Below are 26,814 nucleotides of genomic sequence, written 5' to 3' on the forward strand. Positions count from 1 at the left end.
CTGTACTGGTTTACTAATAGTATGTTCTTTAGCCTTTCCTAATTCCAGTTACATAGACTTCTACTTCTTGGTTTTTGTATATGTAGACTTTGTTGAAACTATTGCCTATTATTTAGATAAAATATTTCCCATATTTTAGATACAATTTTCCCTTCTAGAAGAATGTTAAAATAGATAAATTTTACCGAGGGTATCTTTGTTTTTTGTAACAAAACCTCCCCTTTTTGCTTTACTATAAGTGAAACAAACATGGCTTTAGCTATTTAAACCTGCTTTTTGAATTGTAGATAGGGCATCTAGTTGGGCTAAATAATGTGGGTCTATATTTTTGTTCTTTCTTGAGGATGAGAAAGCAAGATTTTTGGTTAAAGGGCATAAGAATGCTTTACTTTGAATCTTAGAACTGCATCATGATAAAAAGAATTTTCTCATATAATCATTGGAAACTGTATGTAGAGTAGAAAAGAAATACATGTATTTTTTAGAGAATATATATCATTTCAAAGAAGATGTATTTGGTTTTTAATAAGAAGAAATTTAGTATGTGTATATATATATTGTACGTAAATACTTATTTCCTATTCTAACACACCCATTTTAAGATTTAATATGTAAATCAACTTTGTTAAATTATTTTTAAAAGTCGAATTTTCCAATAATCACACTAAAAATAATAAAATAAAGTGGTAAAAATTCAGAGAGAGTTCTGTGGGCTTAGGCTTTCAAGCTATTCTAGACTCAGGGTCATAACTGCGGAGCAGTGGTGATGATACGGTTGCCATAGCAACTGATTCATTGGAGGGCTAGACCTCTGTCTAGGGTGCTGTCAGTGTATGTAGAGTTCCAGTGAACAGAAAGTCCCAAAGAAGGGTCTGCTTCTACCTAATCCAGTTTTAATTGAACTCTAGAGACTTTGAAGTGAAGCCTCAGCCCAGGCCCACAACTCCTTTCCAGTAAAAATGAACCTCGTGCTCAGCTAGGTCTCGGCCGTGTTCCAGCGCTGACATTCTTCCTAATGAATACTTTCAAGGAATGTTATTATCTCAATTTCAGGGAGAAACTCTTAGTTAGGAGAGTCTCCATTTCTAGTTTAAGCTACAAGTTGACTATAGAGGTCTTCCTTTTGTTATTTTTTTATATTGTTAGACTATTTTTTTTTTGTTAAGATTTTTAAAATTTGAATCCTTAGACCGTTTTACAGAATTTTCTATCTCTCTTGTTTTTCTGAGTTTGAAATTTTATGAGACTTTCTATTAAACTTTCGAAACAGACCTTGATACTCTGTGTATGCTACTGTTTGGGTCATGTCTGGACACGTGTGAAGAGGCGCTGGCTTGCGTTCTTGGAATACATACCTGGGTAATCCACACACATGCGAATGACCAACCTTAAAGACAGTGAGTTCTAAGGAGGAGGAGAGTGGCATCAGAAATGTTAGGTGTAGGAATTTCAATACTGCCTGTGCTGTTATTATTATTGGTTTTTGAGACAGGATTTCTCTGTGTGGCCCTGGCTGTCCTGGAACTCTGTAGTCCAGGGTGTCCTCAAACTCAGAGATCCTCCTGCCTCTGCCTCCCAAGTGCTGCAATTAAAGGTGTGCACCACCACTCCAACACTTTAATTTTTAAAGTTTATTCAACAATATGAAAAAGACTAAGCTGTTATAAGGCTGAGTATGTGTAGGGCTTATGCCATTTTGTGTAATTTTCAGTTTTTATGTTTTTTAGAATAAAACACATTTAAAGGAGGGTGGCACTGTGTTTTGAGTAGATCTTTGAAATGGCCAAACAGTTTAAATCAGTAGAATATATATGGAATTTTTGATTAGTCATAGAAATTACCTGAATATATTAAAAACCTTAAGAACATCATTTTACCATCATTGTTTCTGTTAATGGATGGAGACTCTAGAATGTGATCGCTCTTTGGTTCTGGGATCATTTCTGTGAATTGTTGCCGTCATTGCTATGAGCAGCAGGTTATACCAAAGATTTCTATGCTCAAGAAATGTGGAATTTTCACGCCAGTATACAATGCTTCTAGCATTCACAGTGCTTAAGGGACTCTGTGTTGTTTATTTTGGTTCTCTCTTCAATGCCAACGTAAATAAAGGACAAAAAAATGTGGTTTATTAAGTTTCTAATGAGTCAAGTTGTAGTTTCATCCCAACCTTTTTCCTTTGGAGACAGAGCCTGGCCTTGGAGGCCAGAGAAGCTTGAATTTACCAGTCTCAGCACTTCAGCCTCCTGGGTAGTGGGATTACAGGTGTCCAACACACTCCTCACTATATGATGCTTTTGAAGAGCATGACAATGTGGAATTAAGGGAAGCTCTGGACTTTGGAATTTAAAAACTTGAAGTAGGCTAGACTCTGCCACTAACTTGTAAAGATATTTTGTTTTAATATTTAACATATCTTTAGCATGCCACATTTTACTTATGAACAGAGTTGTTGAATATATTGTTACACATTTGTAAAATATATAATGTGTAATATATTCTTAACACCTGGTAAATCCAGGGTGGTGAACTCATACGCATCGAAACTAGGCAGACAACAATAAATGATTGGATATTAAAATTAGTAAATACAGCTGCTTACTTTTCCTAATAAATCAGAAAACTAAATGTTTATGTAAAGAGTTTCTCTCAATATTTTCCTCTACTCAAAATTCTCTTAAGGTATCATTTGTGCCCCCTGCTTGAGAGAGAGAGAGAGACAGAGACAGAGTCAGAGAGACAGAGAGAGACAGAGACAGAGAGAGACAGAGACAGAGAGATGATAAAAAGAAGGAAGGATCATTGGAGTCATGTATGGAGCTCAGGCTGCTAGGCTTAACACAGTCATCTCAAAAAATGAGACAGTTGTGCCATTTTTAAGGCTGCAGAGTGTATTTGGAGGTTTTCCTGAACTAACACTTAGATTCTGCCCTTTAAAGCAGGAGAGGTGTGAATCAAACAAGTACCTATTATAATTTCAGATGGTATACGGTACTATAAAGAAACTTGGGTAAGTTTGGGGTATTTGGTTTTGCTAAAGGAAAGTGAAGAGTCTAGAGTTGTCTGGGAAGATGACAGGAAGATAATTCTAAATGTGAGAGAAGGCCTGCTTTGTGGTTTGGAAGAACATTCTAGGCAGAGAAGAAAGCAAGGAGTTAAAAAACAAAAAACAGGGGCTGGAGAGATGGCTCAGAGGTTAAGAGCACTGACTGTTCTTCCAGAGGTCCTGAGTTCAATTCCCAGCAACCACATGGTGGCTCATAACCATCTGTAACAAGATCTGGTGCTCTCTTCTGGCTTGCAGTCATATATGCTGTATACATAATAAATAAATATTTTAAAAAAACAAAAAACAAACAAAAAACCTTGATCAGTCCTCTTTCTGCCTATTCCTTTCTCTTGGTTTTATTTGTGCTGGTATTTGCTATGGAACAAACATGCAAGTATAATATTTGTTGCCAATTTCAAAATTGACAGATAAGTACTTGTCTGGTTCTTGAAGTTTTTATAGTACTTTCCAAAGTTGTATCTGTTTTCTAATTTCTCATGTACCAAATTGAAAAAAAAATAGCTGAATGAATTAAGTTCTTGTTTTTAATTTCAATATGAGTGCATTTTGTATTGAAGAATATAGATTTATTTGTAGCTCCGGTCTGGGATAGGAAGTGAACACAGAAATGAGAGAGTGTAGTAGGGTCAGTAATCACTTGCCATTGTTTCTTCTGTGTTAGTTCATCCTTGTCCCTGTCATGTAGGATCCTAATCACAGGGTGTTTCACTGTGGTTTTTAGTTGGAGTTTGGTTACAGAGATAAGTATTAATTTTTAACTTAATTGCTCTCATAGATTTTTATCAGCTCTTGATAGGAATGGCATTTGATTTTCTTGGAGAAATGCTGAATCTGAATTCCTTTCAGACTCTCATAATTAAGCTTTTGAGATGATCTTTTTGAAACAAACCTTGAATAACAAGGCAACAAAGTGGCTTAGAACTGAAGACAGGATTACCGTGGATTGGCAAAGCATTTTAAGCAACTGTGTCTGTCACATGGGATGACAAGAATTGTAACAAGTTACTCTGACAGCCACCCACTCCATGGAGAGATTACGCTGAGCTTATTTGCAGGGTTATGTTTAGCTTTGAATGACAAAATGATACTTAACCCCTTATACAGTTAATCTTTGTGTTTTCTGATTTTTTTTTTTTGCCTTAGCAGTGACCTCAAAATTTTTGAGACCTTAAAAATTTTGAACTAACATATATTTTTAAAGCAGGTAAAAGGCACCGCTGAACAAACATTATAATCACATTATGTAAAATCCATTTATATAAGAGAGCGAAAACCACACATGTCATTCTTTTGACTTCTTATTTTTGAAGTTTTATCTGCAGCTTGGTTTCTCTAACAAGATTTTTAAAGTTTATCAGTAAATAAGACTAGATGTGTTTCCTGAGAATAGATTACTTCGTTTTTTTTAAGCCCAAATATGTAGTTGTAAGAAGAGATTTAATAATTTCTCTCTACTTTTTCATGTAAGTTGCTTTTCACAAATTACAATGCATTTTCTTAATTTCTTTCCAAACTGTTTCATTATCTATTAAATTATTTTGCTTAGAAATTGTTTTTCTATTTTAATTGGGGGGAAACAACACTCAAGAATGTAATACTGTGACTTAATTGGGGTTATCTTTTCTTTCATTAGATCTTGGCATATACAGAAGGTCTGCATGGAAAATGGCTGTTCACAGAAATAAGATCAATCTTTTCTCGTCGTTATCTTTTGCAAAATACAGCACTGGAGATCTTTATGGCAAACAGAGGTAATATGTTACAGAAGTACATTGTTAAAAAGCTAACTTACCCCTGGGGATGTCATTTTGGAACACACCATATTGTTTCTATTTAGATTGGAACTATAGTTTACCCTCTGCTCTGTTGACCTCATCTCTTACATCTCACCCATCATCATGTGATTCTCATCCCCCACCCCTCATCATTTTTAGAATAATTTGTAGCTCTTTTGTTTTCCTGACTGTTTCACAGATTGGTGCAAAGCTCTATAAATATGTGTAAACAATGATTTAACTGTTGATCAGTTGTATAGTTTCCATGTCCTCAGCATTTCTTTGATTACTTCTGATAAATGGCTATATTTGGGGACAGAGAAATATAATCAAGTGATTCTATATTTATTTTGTCTTTTATTCATATATTTTGTCTTTTATCTAACCTATTGCTATTTATTTAAAAAGTCAGAAATCTATTAAGTTGTTCATTCTGAATAGTTGAACTAAAGTTTTATTTGTGGATTTAAAATGGGACTTCATGAGATAAATCAAGGAAAGAAGGGTAGACAAGTTGAACTTGAAGGAAAAATTATTGTGTATTAGTTGAGGTACACAAGGGAAAATATATAAAACTTGATGTCTTTGTTACATTTCTAAATTGTATATATGTTGCTTGATGGTTTCTTAATTGTTTGTTCTATAATCTCGTGATTTAAATTTACACATAAGAATATGTATCATATGCATACATTTTTCCCTGTATAGTGGCATGTGTTTACAGCACATTTAGGGAACAAGATTTTTACTTTCTTAGAAGCTCTTCCATAATCCTCAATATGTTTTTACTAATGTGAGCATTATTCTTGTAGATGAATAATTAAAACATTAGTTTACATTTGATTTCAGTCTGTATTCTTGTTCAGAAGTAGTGGCAACCTTCCAGCATTTACCACTTGCTCACCCTCATTCACTTTCCTTCTGTGGAATTCTGTAGACATCTTTGCATTTGTGTGTTTTCTGGCATCTTTCATCGCAGCTTAGGTGTTCTGACATAACCTACAGTGGCTTATTCTTTCACTCCTCTCTCATATTTAATATAGTAGTGGGCATATAAAGAAGCCTTACTCAACACTACATGAACATGGCAGTACAACATACTTTGTGCTTAATAAGTGAACTGTTACTTATTTACTTAAGACTTGTTAGTTGATCCATTGTTTAAAAGCTACAGCAACATAGTAAATTTTTTACAACTTAAGTATTTTTTCTGGCCAAGCAGAAAACTGCCTTCTAGATGAGTTTGTAGCATGCATGTGTTTCTGATACTGTTAATATGTAATTAAGATTTTGACACTAAAGAAATTAATATCTTACAAAGTTTGTCATTATTGTATGACTATCATCTTTTTAAAGATAGGTAAGTATTTTATATGACTTGTAAAATTAACATATCAAATTATTTTATTACTAGATACTTCTTGATACTCTCATACATGGATAATTACCTTAAAAGAAATGATTAAAAAGCATTTTAAGTTTTCTTCAGAGCCACAGAGAAAAACTTTTATTGCAAGACACAAATATTTCTGGTTAACATTAATATGTGAAGTAGAAGCATAAAATATTATAAAGAAAATTGCTTTCAAATGGGTCATTTCTGGATATATAATGTATTATTTCTTAGCTATATTTGTAGCTTTTAATGGTAGGTGGATAACTATTTCAACTTTAAATAGTCGTAAAAATTCATGCGGAGGTATTGGAGTTGTGAACATTGAATATGTGTATCTACAGTTGTCAATATATAGTCTCAGCTTCATGTTACACATTGAGACAATTGTTAGCTTTTCTGTAAATACTGTTGAGACTCCTGTGTGGCAATGGGATCCTTGAATGAAACAAATACCATCTGTAGACTATTACAGATACAACATTAGGATATAGTTCCAATTGTATTTGATAGATACCCAAACTGAGAGTAAATATTCTATTGGATCAAGAAGTCAGTTTTCCAAAAAGGATATCACTGTATTCTAATTTTAAAAATTACTTGTTGTAGTTGCTGTAATGTTCAACTTCCCAGACGCTGCCACAGTAAAGAAAGTGGTGAACTATCTACCTCGTGTTGGTGTGGGAACCAGTTTTGGATTACCTCAGACCAGGTATGTTTTATCTGAAAAAAGAAAAATGAAAGGAAATATTCTAATTAAAATCTTGTTAATTAACATATATTAGTATTTATATTTGTTTTGAAATGTCACCTTTGTTTTTTGTTTCTTAATAAATGATGGTTATTAGAGTTGTATTTTATTGTTAGTCAACTGAATCATAATATAAAAAGCGCAGTATCTCTCGGAGAACATGTTCGAAAGTACTGCAAGAAAAAGGTTCTCTAGCCCTGCCCAGGAGCATTGGTGCATGTACACACACAGTCGCATGTCAGAATGTTTCATTTATGCTTCTTACTTTGGCATATGGGGGAAAGGAATATATTTCCATATGATACCACTATATTCTAATCAAAATAGCAAAAATCAGAGCAATAATATCCAAATGTTAGTCAGATGTGAGATGATTGGATTGTTAGTTACAGTGGACGTAAATTGGTACTGGCACTTTTCAGACAATTTGAAAACAAAGTAAAACTTTACATGAACACATCCGACATGCCCTATGACCCTGCTGTGTTAGTCCTGAAAAGAGGTCCAGCAGAAACCTTACAGAATTGTTCAGATGAGCACTACTTATGATAGGCTCAAACTGGAAAAAGTTCATCAGCTACAGGAAAATAATTTAAACTGTGCTGTGTTCACACAGTAGAACATATAACAGCGAAAATGAGGAAACTATTGTCATGTGTAGCAACAATGATGAATTTAGCAGTGGAAGCAAGAACAATCACTTGCTTATGTAATATTCTGAACCACCAAACTTGTCTCTAATGTCTAAGTTTAGCATCAGGACACTCATTCATTTTTAGAGAGTGGTAGTTCATGAGTGTGTATTAAGAAAGCTTATGATGCTGGGCGGTGGTAGCACAAGCCTTTGATTCCAGCACTTGGGAGGCAGAGGCAGGTGAATCTCTAAGTTCCAGGACAGCCTCGTTTACACAGAGAAGCCCTGTCTCCAAAAAAGAAAAGAAAAAAAAAAGAAAGAAAGAAAAAAAAAAAAGAAGAACATTTTTGACATGCTGCTTATATTTCTTACCCGAGATGAGATGGTGGCTGTCTGTTGTGTGTATTTTAGAAATTTTCGTTAAGAACGTACTTTTGTGTTATAGTATAATAAATGCTTCAAGGATCATCCTTAATTCTATTACTTTGAAAGAACTACTATTTTATCACATTGGAATTTTTTTTTCTTAAGCCTTTTTGTCAACATACTTGGAACAACTTGCAACCACAATTTGGGTTGTTTTTTTTTTTTTTTTTAAATTTACTAGTCCTTCAGTGTTTTTATCAGGCTACTGATTTTGTTTTGTTTTGTTTTGTTTTTAAAACAAAGTAATCCCAAAATTAGAATGAAGAAAATAATAAATACCAAAGCAGAAATAAATGATACAGAGACTTGAAAACTGTTAGAAATGATCAATGAAAATTAAGATTTGATTCTTCTAAAAAGAGTCCAATGAATAAACAAGCAAACCCCTTGGCTGGACAAGCAGAGTGGACATTTCAACACTCCATGTACATAGAAGAGCTTTCCACTTCTGTCTCCTTCTGTCTCTCCCGTCAGGATTTTCTAGTTTTTAATACATAGCATGGTACAGCGTTTGGAAGAGTGGAGGAGTCTTTTCACGGTGGGCTTGTAAGCTGCCTGTTTTGAACCTAATTATTTCTCTCCATAACTGATTTAGTGTAAATACAACTGAGTTAACTTATTGAAAAACTGGTAGAAGTATGAACACAGGAACTTTTTCTATGAGTTGAAAAGTGTTTATGAGTAGAAATAAACAGTTTACTAGTATGTCTGATTTTTTAGTAGAACAGTTTTATCTTACTGTGTTTGTAGTGCTGGAAATCAAACCTGGACCTTGAGCATTCTAAGCAAACACTGTACCACTGAGCCATATCCCTACACTAAGCTGGTATTTACTAGTGTTTATTTAATATTTTATGATAATATCCTATCACAAATAGAATTGGAATGACATGTGCAAATTATGGTCAGGAAATAAGAGCTTACCCCTGGGTCTGGAGGACTTTACAATATGCTTCTTAGTAGTAACCCTCAGTTTCTCAACAGTCTCTCTCTCCATCTGCTATTTCTTAAGTAGATACAGAACATGGGTGTGGCTTTCTGCAAAGCAAGTACTTCAAGAGAAAGTGAGGCAGAAGACACAGAACTTTCTGTGATTTACCCTTGATAGTAACACTCTCATTTCCAGTCCATTGCACTATCTCAGGGAAGTCACTAAGGACAGCTCAGCTCCCAGGAAAAGAATTATAAGTACCAATTCTTGTGGACATGCTTTTTAAATGCCTCAGGTTATTACTTTTATATGAAAATAACAAAGCTCTTATAGATTAAATAGTTGTTTTACACTAACAGAATTGATTTTGACTAGATAATACCATTTCATGAATAATTTCAAGGCTAAGACATGGCTTACTGGTAGAGTACTTGCACAGTAAAAACATAGCTTTGGATTCAATCTTTAGCAACACTAAATGTGTGTGTGTGTGTGTGTGTGTGTGTGTGTGTGTGTCTTAGATTATAAAAGCCTTTTTTTACTGATAATTGTATAAGAATTTTATTTATTATCAGTAAGTGTTAATACCTGGGACTCTTTGTAGTGTTTTATCACAGTCAGTGAAATACAAAAGTCTTAATTTATTAATAAATTTCTGAAATAGATTTTCAGCTCTTAAAATATGTCTGACACTCAGCGTTATACAAGGTAGACACCACGTTATCTACAGATATTCAAACAAATGTGTGAACTAAGTAACCGTGGAGATGAGTTTCCTTGGATCAAATGATAAATGTATTCCCAGGAGACATTTATGCTTGTATTTGAATAAATAGAACCAATCCAATATTGAAGGAGGGATAGTTTTATAGAAGCCTGGAAGCAAGGCAGAGCTTTCATTGTTCTGGAAAAATATTAACAGGCATCTGACAGGGGAACCCAGTGGCTCAGGAAGAGAGTGTTGAATAGGAAATGGAGTTGGTGTAAAAGTCCAGCTAACAGATTGATAATGGTAATGTTAGTGAAGAAAAGCATCTCGGTTGGAGAGTTGTAGGAAATGGCAATTGGAGACTAGTTAGATTCCAGGTATGGTAAATACCTATGCTCCATATGTCTTCTCAAGTCCCAGCTTGAGCTCCTAAACAGCATTCACTGAGGTTAACACCACTAGAAAAGCAGTGATTGTGGAGGGCTCTATATGCTTCTGTATTCATGACTAGGAATTTAGGGAGGAAGTAGAGAGAAAATAAGTTTGGTTTTAGTTATATTGAAATTGAAACCCAGAAGAAATGTTCAGTTATAAATGCTGAATAGAAAATTAAAATGCCAGGGCATATCTAAAACAACAAGCTGAGTGAGACCTGGCATTTGAAACTCAGTGTCCTGTGTGTGAGATTAGAAGTGATAATAGGGAGTGAGTTCATCTGGGGAGAAAGAAACTAGAATGTCAAGAGAACTTAGAACTTCATTCCAAGGAACCTCAACATTAGTTTCAAAACTTACTATAAAACCATTGTAATTAAGACTACACACATACACACACACATACACACACACACACACAGAGAGAGAGAGAGAGAGAGAGAGAGAGAGAGAGAGAGAGAGAGAGAGAGAGAGAGAGAAATGCTAAGTAGAAAGAAAGAAAGGAAGGAAAAAAAAAAGAACCCCTCCCCCTCAAACAACTAAAGCACAGATCCTGGGGAATGTGATGCCAAGGGTTGGTAGTATTCCCATACAATTAGATGTGACAAGAAGCTAATAAGAAAGACTGAACAGTGCCTGTTACATTTCATAGCAGCTATTTAGGGCTGAAGTGGTTTAATTTGAATTTACCCATACAATATCAGCAAGCTGTACTTGGTAAACTGGGACCAAATTTTTGTTTGTGAGATTTTCAGTTTAGATGTGATAAATATTGCAGTCAGGGACATTAAGACCAAAACGTGTGGCTTATCAGCCAGTGGGATGTGAAATGGTAGAAACACTCGTGCTAAATACATAGCCCACCTCTGATGGCACATAGAAGGAGGTGATCACTTTTCTTGCTGTGGCTTTTTTGATCTGGAGTATCTGACTTTGCAGGAGTAGGCTTCAAACATGCCACAATACTAAATTTTAAGGCTTAATAACAAGTTACTGCATATACCTAAAAACATATTCAAGAGTCATTTGAATTTTCCTACTTATAGGAAGTCTTGTTCAATCTTACCACTTGAATTTTTACCCTCTAGTGGAAAATTAGCCACTAAAACATACCTTATATCAAGGAAGTCTTAGTTACTTTTCTGTTGCCATGACAAAGTACCATGACCAAGATAACTTATAAAAGAAAGCGTTTAATGTGGAGCTCCTGGTTCCAGAAGTACATGACCCTCATGGTGGGGAGCATGGCATCAGGCATTTGAGCATGGTGCTGCAGCAGGAGCTGAGAACTTACATATTGATCCACAAGTAGGAAGCAGAGAAAGAGCTAATCCTGAATGGCATGGGCTTATGACAAAGGCACCCCCAGTGATAGACCTCCTAACCAAATAGTTCCACCAACTGGAGGCAAAATATTCCAATATATGAGCCTATGGGGGCATTTCTCGATCACCACAAAGGGTTGTAACAGGTACCTTAGATGAGGCGCTGAGAGACATTCAGGGGAGAGAGAATCTGTCCTTACCTACTTTATGTTCCAGCCTTCAGAGAGCACCTAGGTTTGGAGCTTTCTTCTCTATCCTGCAGCCATGTCCTCTGCCTTTAGTCAGTTCTTGGTGCTTCTGCCAACTCTTGTGCCCACCAACTCTCTGGTTTGGAAACTTCTACAACAAAGCTGTAACACATTAAAATTTATGGGATGTGACTAAAGTTGTTGAGGTAAATTTTATTACTTTAAACATCTTTATTGGAATAAATATCTTAATCTGGGGCAGAAATGTCTCATCTTAGTCTCCTAAGCTTTTTTCTTTAGAAAATTGAAGAATGAGCTAAATTCAAAGGCAATAGGATAACATGAAGAATAAAGGTTGTAACAGAAGTTTGTGGAACAAACACAGTAAAAACAGACCATTGAAATGATAGCTGATATTTGAAAAAGTCAAATTGATAGACTTTAGCACCTGTGAGAAAAGCAGACACATAAATAACAAAACAGAACTGAAAGAGATTGTATTACATTGCTGCTGGCCTTACTACAGTTGAAAGTGTTGGGAAGAAACACAAACTAGTTTATGCTGAAAATTAGACAACTTAGCTTATATTGACAAATTTATAGGGAGAAAAACAAACTGCCAAACTGGCTCAATAAGACATTAAAATGTAAATGGGCTTATAACAAGTAAAGAAATTGAATTAGTAATTAAAAAATCTATCCATTAACAAAAATCCCATAGCCTTTATGGCTCTAGTAGTGAATCCCAGCAGATGTTCAAAGTAGAATGGTAACAGCCCTTCACAAACTCCAGAATTTGTATGATAAAATGCTTCCCGCCTCACTCTGTATGGACAGTGCTACCACAATACCAGAAAACAGACAACTATCGGTCAGTACCTTGTGGACAGAGACACAAAATCCTTGACAAAATTTACCAAACCAAATTCATCAGTATGGGTAAGTGATTATCAGATGGCTAGAAATGCACTAGGTTTAAGTCTGGAAATAAATGTATGTTGCTTAACAAGCAAAATGGCAAAACCACTTGATAGCCTTAGTAGATAAAGGAAAACAGTTGACAAATTCTGGCACATATTTGTGACTGAAATACTAGACCAACAAGTAATAGAAAGCTATTTCAACAAACTGATACAAATCCCCTCTGAAGAGCAAAAACGGCACCAACACCAAACGCAGCCCATGTTCACATGGCCAGAAGCACGGGATTCTCAATAGTGGGCTGAAACCATGAGATACATTTCATACCCACTATAATAAAAGTATGTACAGTAGTGGGTGTTAGGGATGTGGGGATCTGTTCATGTATTGCTTACTGGAATATTGAACACACCCACTACTTTGGAAAAGAATTTGGTAGTTTGGTAAACAGTCTAAGAGAAACTCATTATATAGTTGAGTAATTCAACCTCTAAGAATCTCCCCAAGGGAAATGAAAATTATGTTCATTCAGTTATATGTATATGAATGTTCACAGTAGCAACAGTCACAGTAGCATAAAACTAGACACAATTTTAATGTGCATTAATTATGTAAAATATATTTTCTGTATTCATACAATAGGATACTATTAAGTAACAAAAAAGATAACTGATCATACAATCATTTTGTTCAGTCTCATAAAAGGTATTCTTGGGAGAAGAAGCCTGATAGGAACTAAACACCATGTGTGATTACAGAAAATACCCAGAAAAGGCAGGTTTACAGAAACAGAAAGTAGACTGGTAGTTGCTTTGAGGTGGGACTAGGAACAGGAATTAACTGCAAATACAGAGAAGGAAGTTTTGTTATAAAGAAAATGTTTTGTAGTGGGTTGTGTTAATAACACAAAACTATAAAGTTTTCTCTAAAGTCTTTGAGTTTTGTACCCTTAGAATGAATAATTTTATAATTTTGAATGAGGACTCAATAAATATTTTCAATAAATAATTACTTGGCATCAGGATGTTATAATTAGTCCTTCTCACCCACCCCTCATTTCCCACTGCTTATCTGTTGGCCAATTGTATCTAAGTATTTACATTTCTCTGACATGGTCTTCTAAGGAACTACATTAAAAAAAATAATAATCTCAAGACTTGTCTTTCCCCTTGTCACAGAATCTGAGTAAATATAAAATATAAAAAGAATTTAAAATTGTAATGTACAAGTTTTAAGAGATACTTTTAAAAATGATAGACATGTCAATACAATTTTATGCAATTATGTGGATTCATTGATCATACTGTTTTAATCAACCTGTATAGAATCCAAGTATTACAATGATGTTATATGACAGCTTACCTGAATGAGCAAAATATATATAATAGGCTTATTGCTAGTCCAAATCATTTGGTATCTATTAATTGTGGGTTGAAACATTGCTACCATTCATTGTTCTGACATTGATACTAATTTTCCGAATTATAGGTTTCATTAAGAACATTGAACAAGCACAGATAATTCATAATTTAGTATTATTATTAATATTAAGTTGGTTTTATCCCAAATTCTCTTTGCAGGCGTATTTCCTTAGCCACTCCACGTCAGTTATTTAAAGCTTCAAACATGACTCAGCGGTGGCAGCACAGAGAGATTTCCAACTTTGAGTACTTGATGTTTCTCAACACAATAGCAGGTAAATGAAGTGCACAGCTTACTTCTTTTAGATAACAAATGCCCATTGTGATATGCTTAGGTGATTTTTAATACTGGCAGAAGTAGCTCATTTTTATTGTTATTTGAATCTCTTTTAAGGTAGATTCCTAATAATTGGAAATTAAAAAAAATTTTAAAGAGAAAAGAATTTACAGCTTTGTAGTATAAAAAGGGACTACTCTGTAATAGTAGGGACGAAGAACAGCATAAAAATTTAAGAACTGATTAATATGTTAGAAATAAGTTTATGATGAAACAGTGAGCTATGATAAAGGAATATTTATATTAGGACCCATATATGAAGATGTAAAGATTAAATGACCCTTAAAAGATGTGTAAGCATGTAATATTGAAAATCACCCTTTGGAACTCTTTCTTTGAAGAATAAAGAATTGAAATGTGCCCGTACTTTGCATCTAGAATAAGCAAACAGGAAGTCTATTTGTGTGACATTGTCAGTAAGTATTTAGTAGCTATGTATTCAGTTTAATGTAGTTAGAAGTCTAATCACAGAGCAGTACCTACTCTTGTCTTTATATACAATAAGCTTTTAATTATTTACTATTATTAAAGCAGATAGGACAGGATGAAGGATTTACTATCTACTCATATCTAAATTATATCAAGAAGGAAGTGGGAGCTGAGAGAGATAAGATGACTTCTAATATGTTAGGTTATTTTTTTGTGTAATGACATGCTAACCTCTGAATTAGCATTGTTCCTACCGTTACACTATTGTAAGATGAGGCTGGACAGTGCTCAGCAGTTAAGAACTGGTATTGCTGCTGCCAGGGGCCACACTGACATCTGTGTTCCATGCTGTGGCCAAGGCTGTGTTGCTGTTTGAGGTGCTTGCTGCTGCTGGGGAACATGTTAAGGCCCGTCTTCTGTGGTATAGCTGGAGGTCATGTGAATGCCAGTGGTCCATGTGGCCACCAGTGACCATGTTGATATCCATGATCATTCTGGGACCAATGTTGATGTTTGTGGTCCATACATGATGAGGCTATGATGAGGTCCATGATCCATGTTGCTGCCGGAGACTGTGTGGATGTCCACTGCCTGTGCAGCCATGGGACACCATGTGGAAGCCCATTATCCATGCTGCCACTGACTGTTAAGGGCAAGGAAGCTTCTTTTGCAATGGTATTGATGAATCCCAACTCATAATTAAGAATGAGAGACAATGAATGGCTTCTGCAGCAAACTCCCCCACCCCCACCCCCAGAAAGAAACAGTCTAAACAGGAAGCTATTGAAGAGATTCCTTAACAACTGTGATAAAGATGCTCAAGTGTAGCTCTGGGGGTGGGATGGGAAGGACTCAGCGATGTTCAAGAGGCTGACCACTGGGAGTTTGACAAAGCTCCAGTGAGTAATGGGCAACAAACATTGCTCTTGGTGTGCTTTTCCTGGGGAGGGGGTACACAATGGTGGGAGGGCAGACAGGGGGTACACAATGGTAGAAAGGGAAGTGAGTGTGAATAGGGTGAATTTTATAAAATTCCCAAATAATCAATAAAAATCTTACGTTGGAAAAAAAGAAAGCTGTACTGTGTTCACCACACCCATGCCAGGTGGCTCAGAGCCACCTACAACTCCAGTTCCAGGGGAGGGGTGACTTCTTCCGACCTCAAGGGCCCCTGCACACACATGGTACACTTACACGTTTTTGTAAATTTTGTAAATTTTTTAGGTCATTAGGTTGTCCTAATAAGCTTCAAGCCCTGGAAGAGTTAGGGAAAACCCAGTTAACTACATCAGGTCACTTGAAAAGACTTTGATACCAATCGTCTGTATAAAGGATTACTCTAATATTCAGCTGTAAAATAACAGTATGAAAGGAATTCAAGCCATATTAATAGTCTCTCCTTTCTTGTATCTCAGCTATAAAATCTGTTCACTATGAGTTTCATCAGAAATAGACTATAACTTGATAAGTGGGAGATCTGGGGTTCACACGCCTGCCTCTTGACAGCAGAAGCAATTACCTTGTGCTCTCTGTTGCTTCACTATGATGGTGACACCAAGAAAACTGCTACGTAATGTACAAAGGAAGCCTTATCTTTAGAATACATATTTTTAGTACTTCTCAGTATGTTGCTAATCATTATGTCATTAGTCTAGAAGTAGGTGTGGAAAAGCATTTGGGGTGGGCTGAGCAAGGCTAGTGATGCTCTGTGTTGTTTTCACAGCATCAGTTGGGGAGGTGCTACAGGACCTCGGGGCTGCTTACCCCAGGCACTCTCATGTTACATAGCCAGTGAGCAGCCACATGATCTGTCACTCATCTTGGTTGGTTGGTTGGTTAGTTGAAAATTGGTGATTATTTGGTCAGTTGCTTGATTAACTAACTGGTAGCAGGGAAAATGATTGAGGTTTGGACTTTTTTACCAGAATAAATTCTTTTTTAGGCTTAATAAAGTATATTTTGTGGCTGAACGTATAGCTCAGTGGTTAGAGCATACACTTACACAAGCTCAGTGTCTTAGATTCAAATGCCAGCTTTCCTCATACCCCAGAAAGGACATTTTATTTGGAATTGGCTATCCAATAACAAAGAAAGTCAAGTGTAGTTTGACAGAACATAAATTCTAGGACCACATACCTAAATTTGAATATGTTTTCAGCATTACTAGTCATATAATTTGGGGTAAGTTCTTAACCTTTAAACTTCAGTGTTTTCATAAAAAACATGTTTGATACTAATGATACCAACTTCACAGTGTGATTGCAAAGGCCAAATTAGATAACACAAAATAACATTAAAAACAATGCCTTGCACCCACGTTATTAGTTTTCCTTGTTATTTTGATAATCTTCATGCTTTACACTAAATTAAAAGTGATATTTTTCTTCTCTACCAGGACGGGGTTATAACGACTTAAATCAGTATCCTGTGTTTCCCTGGGTCATCACTAATTATGAATCAGAAGAATTAGATCTTACCTTGCCAAGCAACTTCAGAGATTTGTCTAAGGTAATGTTTTTAGTAATTATTTGAAATATATTTGTCTTATATATAAAAATAAGTTAGATTCATTTTCATGTTTTGAAAATCTTAAAGTATCATTTTATCTTTAATATATTTTTTACCTTTTGACTAAATTTTATGTTATTTAGCTTAAATTTTAAAGATAGTATGTATAATAAACTAGATGACAAGTTAAAAATTGTCATACTCATTTTTCATAATCATTCAAGGAAACTGTTCTCCATTATCACCTTCAAAGGGCATTTGCATTTAATGAAGCAAATAGGAGTCATGAACAGAACTCTCCTACCAAAACAAGAGCCCTCCTGCTTCAGGTCCCAGGCTTTTCTGTTGCCGCTCGTCCTCCGGTGATTCCTCAACCACGAGCATTGGATGCTCTTTTTGTATTTTCATTTTCTTCAGGCTGGCCTGGAACTCACTATGTAAATCAGACAGATCTCAAACTCAAGCTATGCTCCCACAGCCTCTAGAATGCTGGGATCACAACCAAATCTGGGTAGATCCTCTTTAAATCTGATTTTAACTTAGGTAGTTCCTATCCTTAACCCTTCTCAGTTTATTCCTGAATACAGGAAACCTTCCAGAATTCAGAGCTTAGATTATCAGCCTTATTTCACTTCTTCATTTTCTTGTGACTGGCCCTCATCTTGAAATCCTGTTTGTGGTCCTTTCCCTGAGGGTTTCCTCTGTTCTCTCACAGCAATTCCATACCTCCCGTTGTGCCTTTTCTTATTTTCACTGTGCTCCTTGGTGCAGGATTCTCGTTCATCACTATCTTCCTGCTGCCTCCCCAGCACATGCAGCTCGATAACTGTGATAACTTTTCAGAATGTCAGCTTTCTTGCTCTTAGTACTGCCTTTCTTCACAGCAGAAAGACTAGATTATTCTGATTTCCACTCTCAGACAGGGAATCACCATCTGGTTTTGCAGAAATGGTTTCATGGAGAAAGTTCTCTCAGCCATCCAGTTTCCTTCACAGTGTCATAACAAGATGTTCTGTATTAATCCATCCTGAGCACAGTGACCACTGGGAACGTTGGGAAGTCGTTCCTCGTCTGTGCCAAGGCAGTGACAGCAGTGCAGCATTGACGTTTTCCTCCTGATGAACAGCAGCGTTTGGGAAATGGCCTTTGTCTGTTCTGTGTAGCAATTTTTCTCGGCCTTTGCGCCCATCTCTGTTCAAATCTAGTCCTCAAATTCATCATAGTTGCCTCTTGTATCTTGTTCTTCTTTGTCCCTTTTTCTAGAAATGTGAATTCCTGTGGATTCCCTCGGGGCACTTCATCATTTGCCATCATCTAAGCATTTTTCCTGGGCTCAGAATATAGCCCAGTGATGGAGTACTTGCCTTGCATATTTGATCCAAGTAGTACAAAAACAATAAAACTTTCCTTTTCTGTTGTCTCTATTATGAAACTTATTATTAAAAACTAATAAGATAGGAAGACCTGCTTATAGATGCCATATTTATTATCACTGTATCTGTAGAACTGTGGTGTCTAGTACAGGAAGTCTGTATTAGTTCGATCTGTGTGATGAACTGTGTGGTAGGCCAGTACAACAAACTCACTCCAGAGTCCTCTAGCTTTTGCTTCCTTTTCTCTGTTATCTAGGCTCTCTGCTTTTGTTTTGAATATTCAGTGAAATAAGATAAAAAAAAAAATGCTTCCAGACATTATTTTCTAGCAGAAATTTCTGGCAGAATTCTTTATTCACACTGAATTTTGCTCATATATTATTGCCATTTGTAAGGAACTTGTCATATAATTTTGTCAAGTGGGTAAAATACTGTTTTAACTAATAAGTTCATGGTTTTTCATCCACATATAAGTAAGGTTGTTAATATGCCCCACTGGATGATCAACAACAATTCTGCTTTTCCGTTGTATTGAAGTGCAAAAGAGAGCATCCAAACCAAACCAGAAGTTACTTTCATTAGTCTCCAGCTGTCCATGATCATAGCCACAGAAACCTGGACATATATACATAAGTAAAGACTTAAGAAATACCTTGTATGGTCAGGGGATCTGGTCCTGTGAGTAAAATGATTGCTGTGCAAGCCTGAGGACCTGAGTCTGGGTCCTCGGCACCCATGTGAAATGCTAGGTATGGTAGTATGCACCTGTAACCTCAGTGCTAGGTTATAGAGACAAGTGGATCCCCAAAGCTGGCTGGCCAGCTTTTCTAACCAAGTTGTGGGCTACCGGCTCAGTGAGAGACCCTAATTTTAAAAAATGAAATGTAAAAGCAATTGAGAAAGCCATTCTGATGTTAACCTCTGGCCTTAAAACAGTCAAGTAAATTTGTATACATAGGTGCACGTGTGTGCATGCACACACACGCATACAGCAAACCAAACAAAAATACTTTGTGTGTGATATAGTGCCTTTATTGTTTTTAATTCCCTCGATTGTAATGGTATCTATTTTTATATTTTGAAATATTTATGAGAAGATTTTACTCCTGGTTGAGAAAGGAATATTTATAAATACAATGCTTCCAGAAAGAACTGCAAGTGCACCAAGATCAGTAGTGAAATATGTTGCCATTAGGAAGAAGTGGGGAATTCTAAGACCCAACTACATATCATAAACTCTTTCCTCTCCTATAAAGCAGCATTGTTCAGATGCTTCAGATGTCATTCAGGTTCATGAGAATGGAATTCTACCAGTGCTAACTCCTTTCACTAAATATTAATGAAACTAGTGAGTTTGGAGTTAACTACATTATTTTAAATGAAATAATCAAGTGCATTACATACTTAGAAATTATACTTTGTATCTATAAATAGTGTTCATTTACTTAATAAAGCTGCCTCATTCCTTGGAGTAGAAAGATCTCCTAAAAAATCTAAGCAATACATGTCTAAATTTTTGCTTATACATACATTTACAGGAACACATCTTGTATATAAATGAGTTCTATGTATATAAATGATTATTATGTTAGATTTATATTAAAATTTGTCCCAAAGTAGACATTACTATTTGTTTAAATAAGCTTCTAAAATCTGAGAAAACCTAGTGTACAAAGCATAATTTAGAGCATAAACAGATGTTATGCTATTGCTAAGTAGATAATGTAGCCTGACTGGCTTTAAAATGTATCAAATTATTTATGTCCATTTAATTTCCCTAAAGCTGGTTTTCACAGAGTTTTAGTGCTTTGGCACAGAGCTACAGTTTTATTTGATAATCTTTCCCATGTTGCACAGGGAATTTTCTTTCTGATGCTGAATTAATATAATCAACACCCTTTCTTCTGAATTCTTTTTGTGATCAATCTTTTAGCACAGAAAAAAATGTGAATGGAGCGGTGTAAAAAAATCTTAGAAATGCAAATTTTAAAGCATTTTCACTGTCTCTCTACAGTGATTATAGACTGACATTGTCATTGTGTTGAAGAGGTCAAATCGACTTCAGTTTGAAAAGGTGTTGAAGATTGCATGTTTTTATATTGTAAGAGTCATAACTGTTTAATTTATTATTTCACAGCCAAAAAAGCAGAAGTCACTGATGGAACTCATTCCCCTCCCTCATATTCTTTACTGCATCATTGCTGGTCTGAAATTGTGACAGATCTAACCATGCATAGAATATGGAGTGATTTTAATCTCTATTTTATAAATATGCATTGATTTTTATAATCTAACTACATTTTTGGTATAGTTAAGAATTACTGTTTTCTTTTTGTCTTCTCTTTGCAAGATACTGTAAGTAAGCCAGGCTTCCACTTACAAATATCCTGTCATAAAAATAGACAATGACTAGGAGTTTCAGCAATGGGGTTTTCTTTGTAGATTTTCCTTGTAATTTCTGTTATACTTAGGAGACTATAAAGCAGTTTTCTAAGAAAGGAAAACCATCACACTTTGAGGCAACTGTTTCTCTTCTAATTGATCGGTATAATGTTGGGATATCCAATAAGTATTCTTGCTATAATCTGAATATCTGTTCCACAGCACTGTTCTTAGATCACATTTACTGGAAGAAAGGTAACAATGAAAACTCAGCTACACTGGCTATGCAATTCAAAAGGCAAGAGAAGCAACCCATTCTTCTACTGTTAACTAGTATTTCTTGACTGCGCACGATATGCCAGGCATTTGTTTAAGCATTTCACAAGTTCCAAATCTTGAAAGACAGGTAACACAATTGCTGTCTTACAGAGGAGGAACTAGGGCACTGTGAGGATAGGAAAGTGTCATCTGTAGCTTGCATGGCTAGTACGTAGAACTCAAGTTTGAAAACTGTGTACTACATTTATAACTGACTATATTTTAATGAAGAGATCAGCACAGCAATACTATAAAAAGAAAATAGTGCACATCATGTACAATCCTCCAATTGTATTGGGTTATGTGCATGTATATGCTGGGGTATATTTATGTCTGTTTCTTCCTTTGGAGGTTGAATATAAGATCTTGCTCTGTGCAGCCACTTTCTCCTCATCCCCTGCCGAAATTGATAGTTAATACAACCTCAGCATAGAATGCTTAAAGGAAAGGTTTTTCTCAATAACCTTCTCTTGTCGTTGTCCTAGTTTATGTTAAAAAAAAAATAATGAAAGTTTAACATAGGCTTTTTGAGTGAGACAATTTTACAAAACAAAACAAAAACTCTGTGTGTTTGATTAAAACTAGAGAATCCCTGAAAATAACACTTATTCAATTTTTAATGATTATTGACCCTTTGTTGAGTGTCATTTTGTACCCTGAACTGTAAAATAACTTCTGAAAACATGAAGGAATAAAAGCAAACCATCTTTCCAAAAAGTTGAAGACTGTGAGAAAAAAACAAGAATTATCAAGAAACAAGAAAATACCTAATTTTTTATTAATTAGAATTCATAGATTTAAAATGAAGGAAATACTAAAAAGAGCTTGAGATAAAGAACAAAGGAAAACCCTGTTTCATCCTTAGAGTGCAAACATGTAGCATGCCGTTATGTCCACTCACAGCAGAGTGGCTGCATGCTAGATAGAGGACCACAGCCCATCTGTGTGCTCTCCTGAGTTTACCTTTCAATACTGAGAACAGGGGAAGTAAACTCAGTCTTAAAGTTTGGCCTCAGCTCTATGAAATCACATTAGTTTCACTGCTTTTATAACCTGTTACATCCTCTGTAATCTCCAGCTTCCATTGCTCTTGTTCAGTTAAAGTTTCTTACAAGGACATTCTAAGAGCCCCGAGAGTGCTGCATGACAAAGCATCACTACATTTATTTACTCATTGCTTAGTAGCTGCTGATCGTCCTTGCTGGCTTCTCATCCCTTCTCTGCCGTGGTAGATTGGTGTGTATATTTTTATGTATGAGATATGTCTCCTGCAAGCACATTTACTATACAGTGAACATCCTGACCTGGGATTGACTACCGACATTGAACTGTTGTTGATCAGACAGCACTTCTTTATCTCTTTAAGTTTTAAGTGCTGTTTCTGACGAATGCCAGTGCTTTCAGTCTGCTCTGTAGCAGATACACCAGGAATCAATATACCATCTAGATGTCACAGAGGGGGAAGAATGCTCTCGGGTGGTGGGGAATATTGGTTAAACATTATGAGTATAGCAGCATTTACTTTGTTTTCTATTTATCGGGATTTATGGAATCCAAAGGAATTCAAGCTATAGAAAAATAAAGTTTTATAATGGAAGAACAACAGATATAATTGACCTTAAATTGTTTTAAAAGTATAATGCAGGAAAAATAAATGGCTGATTATCTACATCAAGATGTTTCACTCCTTGCATCGAACATGGATGTTGTTGCCATTTTGGTCCTAGAGATTATAGCATAAATTTTTTCCAGTGATGTTTGGGAGTGGTAGTCTGGCGAGCATAAAATGGTGTCAGACCAGTTCAGAATGTTTGGAGGATTCTAAGAGAAGCTCTGGGAGTTGCTTTCCACAGTAACATGTATATGTTCTGTCTTCTTTTCTCCCCTCAGCAACCCTGTAAGAAACATATAATTACAACTATTCACAGATCAGGAGACAAAGATTGAGTGCAGTCAAGGAGTTCCTAAGGTCACATTGTCTTCATGCAGTAATCTCAGGCCTGTCTCAGTCAGTGAACTGTAGAACTCAGGTATAACCAGAAACAATAGTTTAGATTGAATAGTTATGTTATGTCCATCTCTTTCCCAAGTCCAATTGCCTTTCTTTTTGTATTGGCAAAAGGCAATAGATGTAGTTCTTGGAAAAATACCAGGGGTTTCTGATAACAGAACACCACATACAGCAGAAGGAGGATATAGCTAAAGAGAGAAACCCTTGGGTGCTGATCAGTGAAGGTGCCAGGCCCCTGGTAGAGTCCTGCTGTCAGATCTCTCCAGCCATTTGTGCCAACCCCACACAGTGAGACGAGGTTGTACTGCTCTTAGACATACTGCGGGTCAAGAGGAAAGACATCCTAACGTCTTGGGTTTTCACTCGGGACCCACCTAGTTTACCATCCTGGAAACCCACTGGGAGACACAGTTCCTGTTCCACATATGTCTGCTGTTCTAGCACCTCATTTTAAAAAGTGGGGTGCAGCCAGAGATGGTAAACATTTAAAAACAGTCTCCAGTGTGAAAGAGTGACCTGAACTAAAGCAACCAGAAAAATGTAAAGAAACAGCCAGAAGAGGAGGCCTTAGGAAGCAGGAGAGCCTTAACAAGCAATAACGTTTTAATTATTATCAATAATTCTTACTTTAATTAATATTATTGTTCATATTGAATTGTAATTAAAATAGTTATTAGTTATTTGAATCATTACTTGTTCAGTGTTGTATATTATTTTAAACTATGGTCATGTACCTCCTCAGAACTTGATGCCAAATTCATCCAAGTACAAGTAGGGTTGTGTATGTAAAGTAGTTAAACAAACTTGGTTTCTTAGTAGAAGTTTCCTTCTGGTAAAGTGTGAAGTGACTCTAACAGAGGTTAGCCCACACTTGATTTGAGCAGCTTCCAATGACGTTCTTTCTCACCGTTCATCAGAAAATGATAAACTGGAGTAATATTACTGTCAGGGTGATGGCTGATCCTGATGTACACCAGGAGCACATTGCCGGTCAGTCAGTAATCCTTCTCAAGGTTAGCTATTCCTTCCTCCTCATGCTACACTGCTCTGGGTGGAGTAACAATTTATGATAATATATAAATGAATTGTTTTAGTTACATGGCATTAATAGTTTTATCCCACAGTGTTTTCTACTTTCCTAGTTTAGTTTTTAGTTACAAACTCTGGTAGATTCAGAATAGGGGATGCCTGTTGTTAATTTATGTAAGACTTGTTTTCCAGACACCTGGAAAACATTTCAGGTTTTTTTTTTATTTTTTTTTAAATAACGTACCATCCTTCTGATTTCAGACTGGAACATTTTTGTAGTATTATAAATATTAAACTTAGTAGGAATTTTTTTAATTGACATAAATTTGTAGTTTTTAAAATATGCTTCAATCACTATCTCTTCCCTGTATATTCTGTAATGTTTATTGTTTTTGTTTGTTTGTTTGTTTGTTTGTTTTGAGACAGGGTCTCACTATACAGTTCTGTCTGTCCTGGAACTAGACCAGGCTAGCCTCAAACTCCAAGATCCATCTGCCTCTGCCTCCCCAGTGCTGGGATTAAAGGCATGTGCCACCGTGCCTGGCTGAATCATATAATTTTTAATTGTAAATGACATGCAGTATTTTTTATATTAAAAGTGTAATAAATTGCCTCTTACTCTTTTGTCCAATTTTTTTCATTTTTTATTGTTAAAAATCTGGTCATTTGAATAACAATTATTTAATATTTACTAGGTACTTTTTTGTGGATTATTCTAGGACTGTGTTCAAAACAATAGTTAATGAGATCATCTAATATTGAAAGAACTTTCAAACAGACTATATGTTACCTCCTAATAATTATAGAATGATCAGAAAACATGTATTTTATATGACTTAGCTTTTAGAAAAGTAATTTTTGAAAATATGATTGTACAGTTTGGAATATGAACCAAACTTTTGAAAGTGCAAAGGATAGGCTCTGTAAGCATGTCATTACCTCAGGATAAAAACTACACTAAATAATGGAGCAACAACTTCTTTTAAGTGTAGGAAGAAACAAAACTTGTGTGTTTTATACTAGAAATAGATTCTGGTAAACTATACTAACTCAGTTACTCTATAACATTAGTTTAATGAGGTTAGTGTTTTGGGGAAGTTAAAGATTTACTGTGATATATTGCAGTAATGATTCTGAGTGGTAACTTTGTAAAATACAAAGTAATTAAAACTCATTAATAATGATCATAACTATTCAAAATATAAAATTCTCATACTCCTGGGTGGTGGTGGCGCACACTTTTAATCTCAGCACTGGGAGGCAGAGCTAGGTAAATCTCTGTGAGTTCGAGGCCAGTCTGGTCTACAGAGTTAGATCCAGGACAGGTACCAAAGCTACACAGAGAAACCCTGTCTCAAAAAAAAAAAAAAATTCCCATACTTAATCGTCATTATGAATTTGTGATATTCCCTCCTTAGAAGAAATTCTAGAATTCGATCTTGGGCCCTGGTTTTTTAAAGTTCCCCTAATACAGACCATACAGTTTATTTTATAGTAGTTAAAAAATATAAAGACTTAAGTCACTTTGTAGCCTGAAATTCCTGCATAACATATTCAAGAAGATTATGAGAGAATAATAGGAAGTCATTCCTGCAGGTCTAAGGTGTTGTATAAACATAAAAAGAAGATAAAAGTAAGTCAATGTTAAAAATGGAACATTTCATGAGTCTCACTGGAGGAAAGGAGATAAGGAGGTGGCAGTTACTCCAGGCCCTCAGGCTGGGGGGTGGGGTGGGCACAGAGCAACTTCTCTAAGATGTTGGGAGCTGCTGATCTGGATTATCTATGGCCCAGCGGTGCAGCCCAGTGGTGATAATTGGCTTTTCTAGAAACAAACTGAATCACACAACATTGTTCTCTTATATTGTGTTTGCTGATGCTACTTTTTTTTTTTTTTTTTTTTTCGTCTAGAATATGTTAGAGGTATAAAGTTAGGGGTTAAGATTCTTATTTTATTCATGTAAGTCCAATTTATTGTAAAGACCTTGTAGTTTGACCTGCAAGATGGCTTGCTACTAAGTCATCTAACTTAATTAGATCCTTGGGACCCACATGGTGGAAGGGGAGAACCAAGTCCTGCAAGATGTCTTCTGACCTCCGCATGTGCAGCATGGCATGTATGCACTGTGGCACACAAGCACCCCTCCACACACATAAACATATAAAAGACTGTCATCAATAGTCCTGGTTGTTTGCTGTAATTAGTTGACCTTGTATATGTAGTTCATCCAGTTTCTGTCTGTCAAATGTGTGTCTATCTCCATGTGAGTGCCATTCTGTCCTGGTTAATTTAAGTTTTACAGTATGGCATGAAATCGGGCTATCAAAATTAGTAATTCTGGGGTTTTGGTTTTTTGAGAATTAGCTTGTCAATTTCTAATTTTTAAACAATCTGCAAGATTTTTTTGTAGAGACTATATTGAATCTTTAGGTCATTTTTGGCAAAAAT

At 35.7% G+C, this 26,814-nt stretch overlaps 1 protein-coding gene across 4 annotated transcripts in view; it reads left to right on the forward strand.

The window, feature by feature from the left end:
• Lrba (LPS responsive beige-like anchor protein) overlaps positions 1-26,814 on the forward strand; it is a 537,881-nt gene that overhangs the window by 374,858 nt on the left and 136,209 nt on the right. For all 4 annotated transcript variants that reach the window (XM_037206706.1, XM_028858702.2, XM_037206707.1 and 1 more), the window contains 4 exons: positions 4,704-4,821; positions 6,848-6,950; positions 14,138-14,253; positions 17,140-17,252. In XM_037206706.1, the coding sequence (XP_037062601.1) occupies positions 4,704-4,821; positions 6,848-6,950; positions 14,138-14,253; positions 17,140-17,252 (450 nt within the window). The remainder of the gene's footprint in view (positions 1-4,703; positions 4,822-6,847; positions 6,951-14,137; positions 14,254-17,139; positions 17,253-26,814) is intronic.

The sequence above is a fragment of the Peromyscus leucopus genome, chromosome 6, assembly GCF_004664715.2.
Source record: "Peromyscus leucopus breed LL Stock chromosome 6, UCI_PerLeu_2.1, whole genome shotgun sequence".
Lineage (NCBI taxonomy): Eukaryota > Metazoa > Chordata > Mammalia > Rodentia > Cricetidae > Peromyscus > Peromyscus leucopus.